Source organism: Myotis myotis, unplaced genomic scaffold, assembly GCF_014108235.1.
Source record: "Myotis myotis isolate mMyoMyo1 unplaced genomic scaffold, mMyoMyo1.p scaffold_m19_p_30, whole genome shotgun sequence".
Lineage (NCBI taxonomy): Eukaryota > Metazoa > Chordata > Mammalia > Chiroptera > Vespertilionidae > Myotis > Myotis myotis.
Genome location: NW_023416336.1, coordinates 2,283,242 through 2,289,241, shown reverse-complemented (window position 1 = coordinate 2,289,241; position 6,000 = coordinate 2,283,242). Strand labels below are relative to the sequence as shown.

The 6,000-nt window shown below is 46.4% G+C and overlaps 1 protein-coding gene across 7 annotated transcripts in view; it reads right to left on the bottom strand.

Annotated features, from left to right (window-relative positions):
- Positions 1 to 1,200: 1,200 nt before the first annotated feature.
- Positions 1,201 to 6,000, bottom strand: part of TMEM131 (transmembrane protein 131) — a 203,408-nt gene continuing 198,608 nt past the window's right edge. For 6 of the 7 annotated variants that reach the window (XM_036302285.1, XM_036302288.1, XM_036302284.1 and 3 more), the window contains 2 exons: positions 5,295 to 5,455; positions 1,201 to 2,252 (listed from right to left, as the gene is read on the bottom strand). In XM_036302285.1, the coding sequence (XP_036158178.1) occupies positions 1,971 to 2,252; positions 5,295 to 5,455 (443 nt within the window). In that variant the 3' untranslated portion in view covers positions 1,201 to 1,970. Of the gene's footprint in view, positions 2,253 to 5,294; positions 5,456 to 6,000 lie in introns of those variants that run through there. The other variant, XM_036302291.1, reaches the window with a different exon arrangement.

Sequence of the window (6,000 nt, the reverse complement as noted above, 5' to 3'; positions counted from 1 at the left end):
AAGAAACTACAACTATTTCAAGATTATTTATAAATTAAGTTTAAGCTTTTAAAGTTACCAATTTGAACATTAAAGTTTTGTTAATTACATTTTCATGAATTTTTAGTATTTTAAGAATTTTATAAAATTAAACCATTTAAACAAGTATGTTATTTTATTTAAACACAATTATACATATATATTTATAATTATAAAGCATATATACATATAAATTTTAATATTCAACTTTGGCCTAGTAAGTACAGAGCATGGACTGTGTGAACATGTGTCTCGTGGTAGCTGACCGCCTCCGGGGGAGCTCTGGGTTTGACATGTTGCTGCTAGAATACCTACCCTGAGACTTACCTGTACTTCCTCCCTTTCCAAGCGTATGAGGTTCCCGTGCTGAGAGGAGCTGGGGGAGCTGGGCCTGAAGAAAAGGAGCGAGTGGAGGAGCCTGAGACAGGTATGCAGGGAAAACTTGCCAGCATTTTTCTGTCATGAGGGCTAATATGATGCCCCATTTTCATAGCTTTGCTTTGGTGTAGATTCTCTAGCCTTGACTGTCTTGGCTTTGCAAGTGCACACAGGAGGCCCCATTGGTGCAACCAGGCCCCCAGGGCTTGGAACAGCGAGTGACCTTAGGGGAATCTGGTGTCCCCGAGGGCAGAGCACAGGGTAGAGAAGCTGCTTTACTGAACTTTGGTAGGAAGCAGAGAAAAGGTCCGACTCAACATCACTCTGTACAAGGTTTCAACTAAACCACCCTGACCTTGGGTGGTTGGAGTTCTTCAGGATGTACTTGACCTCAAATAGGACATTTATGCTGTGTCTCCTGGTTGGTGTTAAACTGGAAATGAAAGAGGAGAAAAGCAAGTTGGGCAGGACTTTCTGGAAGATCAAACCACACTGATGCACCACGACACACCGGTAGCCTCGACAAGGCCATGTGGAGGAGTTATGGGAGTTTTAAGATTGGAAAAGGGTCAACACACTTCCAGTTGAAAGGAAAAGTAAGTTTTAAATATGTAAACTTTTTTCTATCAAGGACCTTCCTTCGGTGACTACCATGGAAATACTCAGAATTTAAGTAGAGCACAGGGTTCCAGCCATGACAAATCAAATTCTACAGAGTAAGTAAATGATAGCATGGCTTACCTGGGTGTGAGAGAATGCAAATAAATACATCTTGCATGTAAAAAAGGGCACACAACAATTCAAGGCTTTTGAAAAAAGCATCATTTATTTCAAAGTACAACACAAAGTTGTATTTTTAAGAAATACACATTCAATCTTGTATCTCAAGACTTGGGTATGTGCATTTCAGTTTATCTTTAAAATAAATTCAGGTATACAAATGTTACATACCTCAAGTACAAATAGCACAGAAAATGCATATGGTCTTACTGAATGTTTTTACATTCATTCTCTGTTCTTCAGCTTGACTCACATTTCTGTAATCTGCTTTTAAGCCAGGACAGCCTTATTTTAAAAAAATACTCTGTATTTTTCAGCACAAAGTCCTCATACATTTTTAAAATTAGATCTTGGCGCATAATATTGTGAAATTATAAAAAACCAACCCTGATAGTTTAATAAAATTGTCACATGCCAGGACTTCTGAATCAACTCAAATTATTTCTTCAGCTGTGATGTCAGATTTGTGTTCCTACAGATAAAGGATGGAAGAAGACAGACAGGCGGTGGCAACTTGACAGCAGTTAAGGTTTCAGATGTACAGGTCTTACTGAAGTTTGTGGCCGAGTCCAGACTTTTCTCTAAAAGCAAACAGCAAATCTCATGATCATAATTGCAAGAAAGATCTGAAAGCAGCGAGTGGTGCAAGCCTGCCCTGCCCGAGTCTGTTTTGTGAAGATGAGGAGGGTGGGGAGTGGGGAGCTACAGCAGGAAGAGCCTTAGAAAGATGTCTCAGAAACTGGCAGATCATGATCTAGATGAGGGCCTGCACGTTTTCTCTTTTTTGCCCAATTTCAATTCTCATGAGGGAAGTGTGAATTAGACCACGGGTCAGAGCTTCTTCTTCCAATTGTGGGGCTCCATATCCGCCATGGGTTGTAGGTCTGTCCCACATCATCAGCTGGGCTGGAGGCCGAAGGGGCGTGAGGAGCAGCGTTCTCTGTGCCCATGAGGCCGATGCTGGTCAGCGTGCTTGCTGGAGTGGTGAAAGGGAGGGCACTGCTCAGGTTGCTGGACCAGATCGAGCTGCTGAAGGGAGGGGTGTACCATAAGCCGCTGGTGTTGCCGAGGACTGACTGCAAAACAGAAAAGACAACAGGGCGTCAGGCTTGAGAAGGGCAGGGGCGGCCAAGTGCTGACAGCTCTGCTGGGACAGGGGCCGGGCCATCGGCATCTGTCATGTTATTATAAATGTGTTATATGTATAACCATCCAGAATCTGAGCAGATGACTGTGGTATTTTATTTTTTGTTAATCCTCACTTGATATTTTTTCCATTGGCTTTTTTTTTAAAGAGAGTAGAAGGAAGAGAGGGATGGGGGGGGGGGGTGGAGAGGAAGAGAGACATCAACTGGTTGCCTCCCACAGGTACCCTGCCCAGGGCAGCAACTGAACCCACAACCCAGATACATGCCCTTGACCTGGCATTGGACCCTCGACCCTCTGGTGCATGGGCTGATGCTCTAACCACTTAGTACACCGGCCAGGGCAAGAAGGATCTGAAAGCAGCGAGTGGCACAAGCCTGCCCTGCTCGCGTCTGTTTTGTGAAGATGAGGAGGGTGGGAGTGGGAGCTTGGTTGTGGTATTTTCAACAGGGACTGGCTGACTAAGCCAGGGGCCAAGTCGAGCCCTGCCTGTTTCCGTAGAGAAAGGCCCACTGGAGTCCAGCCGCACCCCCTGCTCAGGCACTGCCCTGGCTGCTGGGCGTGCTATGGCAGAGGAGAACAGGTGCGACCGAAACAGCACAACCTACAAAGCCTAAGACATTTACTGACCCGTTTAAAGAAGGCTGAGATGCTTGGAAACCTAAAGCCAAACAATGACAAGTAGAGACACACCTTAGGATCTATTTAGTTAAATTGGCACCGATAAACCCTGCTTGTCTCTCTAGTTCTCCTGCGGATGAAGGAGTGACCACAGTGGGATCATGCTTTTCTATCACAATTTTGTGAAAGCTGGGACCAATAATTATTTCCCTTAGTGAGACTGCTTTTCTAGAACATGATTTTTGCAGAAGAATTTTACTGAAAATCGAACAAATGCACACCAGGAAGCTCACGTAAGGGCACATGTGCTTCTCAGAACAAAGCCAATGCCACCCCCAAAGCCTCCAACTGGCAACCTGCTTGTTCTCTGTATCTGAGTTTATTTCTGTGTTTTTATTATTATTATTTTGTATTTTCTTTAAGAAGTATATTGTTGATTTCCGAGAGGAAGGGAGAGGGAGAAAGACAGAAACATCAATAATGAGAGAGAATCATTGATCAGCTGCCTCCTGCACATCCCCCCACTGGGGATCGAACTGTGATCTCCTGGTTCATAGGTTGATGCTCAACCACTGAGCCATACCGGCTGGGCTATTTTGTATTTTAGATTCCATAGATAAGTGGTATCATATGGTGTCTTTCTCTGTCTGAGTTACTTAGCACTCTCACCCTCTCGGTCCATCCATGCTGTCACAAATGGCAAGATTTCATTCCTTTTTATGGCCAAGTAATATTCCAGTGTATATATGTACCACATCTTTACCCATTTGTTTATTGATAGGCATTTAGGTTGCTTCCATATCTTGGCTATTGTAAATAATACTGCAATAAACACATGGCCACATATTTCTTTTCGAATTCATGTTTTGGGTTTCTTCAGATAAATACCCAGATGTTGAACTGCTGGATTGTATAGTTGTTCCAATTTTAATTTTTTTGAGGAACCTCCATCGTGTTTACCATGGCGGCTGCACCAATTTACAATCCATCAACAATGCATGCAGGTTCCCCTTTCTCCACATCTTCAACATTTGTTTCTAATATTTTTGATAGCCATTCTGAGAGGTGTGTACCGTTGATGTGCATTTCCCTGATGATTAGTGATGTTGACTATCTGTGTGTCTTCTTTGGAGAAATGTCCCTTCGTGTTCTCTACCCATTTTTAAATTGGATATTTTTTGGTGTGTGTGTGTGTGTGTGTGTGTGTGTGTGTGCGTGTGTTAATTATACAGGGAGGGGCAAAAGTAGGTTTACATTTGTTTGTATGGGAAATAATACAATAATTATTTCTGTACTCACAACTGTAAGCCTACTTTTGCCCCTCCCTGTATGAGTTATGTATTTTGGATATTAACCCCTTCTCAGATGTATCTTCTCCCATTCAGTAGGTTGTCATTTCATTTTGTTGGCTTCCTTCACTGTGCAGGTACTGGGAATATCAAAGCCTGCCTGCTGGTATGGGGTTTGAAGATCTTTGAGAGGTTTTAGGCGTCTGTAGCGCAAGCCAAGCAGGTTGCTTGTGTGAAGGAGCCCTGCAAGAGGTTTGGCTGCGCAGATCTGGGTGGGGCAGGGTCTCGGGGAATCACCAGGGTGGGGTGAACCTTGTTAGCCAGGCTAATGAAGGGCTTGGATTTGGTGCCAGGCTGGCTGGCTGGGGGGAGAGCTCAACAAAGGAACTATGACATCTGCTAGCACTTCTGTCTCCGAAAGAGCTGCCCCTCCCCTTCCCCTTCCCCTTCCCCTTTTCCCCCCTCCCCCTAGAGCCAGTCAATTGAGTCCCTCCCACTTTGTCCCTAGTGCTTTTTGAGCGGCTGCCCCTGTGCTAGAGGGTGGAGTGAGTGCGTCTCTGCACAGGCCCTTTAAGAGGTGTGTCTCTCTTAGATGCAATCCCGCTGGTTTGCACAGACATGCCCTGGGGACTCGTCTTCCTGGCACTGGTGCTCCAGGCTGAGGAGCCCACGTCGGGCTGGACTGCTCACTCCTCAGGAGAGCCCTTGCCGTCCTGTCCCGTCACCTCTCCGCCGTCTGGAGGCGGCTTCTTCATATCCTTCCTTACAGAACTCCCTTCAGCTGGTCTTCAGGTGGTTCTCAGTGATGTTGCTCTAAGATTTGGTTAATTCTGATGTGGTTGGGACAAGGCGAGCACAACATTCACTTACTCCACCATCCTGACCAGAAGCCTCCTCTCCCGTAAGTTCTTGCCTACAGTGGCTCTGGCAAATATTGATGGGCCACTATGGCAGATATGAAGACACAGCAAGACAGACACTGACAGTACATCCCAACCTGCCCACACCATTCTCTGTGCTTGTAACGGTGGCGGTGGTGAGGAGCGAGCCCCGAGTACTGACCGTGGCCGTGTGGGTCGGCGAGCTGGAACTGGCTGGCCAGGAGGGGCTGGGGTCTGTCGCTGGAGATTCCCACAGGTAGGAAGGGCCACTGCTAAATTCATTCCAGCTCCTCTGTGAGGCCTGACTGCACGACCGAGATAACCCGAGTTTGCTGAAAACTTCTGAAAGAAAGAACACAACTTCAAATCCGTACTTTGTTTTGTCAGGCTCACTGGGACAGGATGGGCATTCATCTAGTGGCCCCATCGCACTGCTGTCACCTGGGCGTCCTCACACCTACTTCATTAGCTCCCCACACACGCCCGAGGGAGGGGGATATTCCCAGGAACTCAGGTGTACGGCACGCCATTGCAATACTTTCCCTGGATGACATAAATGCAACTACCTCCCAACTCCACCATTCCACTCTCAGCTGGTGCGGACTCTCATGAGGTCTCTACTTCTGTGCAGCAAGAAAACATAGGTGCCCCAGAATGGCCAGGAATCACTTTTCAGACAGAATCCTTCCCGGAAGTTCTTGAGTTAATTGCTGCGGAGCACAACCCAATCGAGACTCCCAGCATCAAGCCTGTTCCACGGCACCTCTGGGCTGAGCGGAGAGTGGGAGGGGACCCATCCTAGAGCCTTGTGCTGGGCCCCTAAGCACCTGTCCAAACAGCAAGGACAGATACACTTCCCAAGGTCAGCCCACATAGGTTATGTCTAT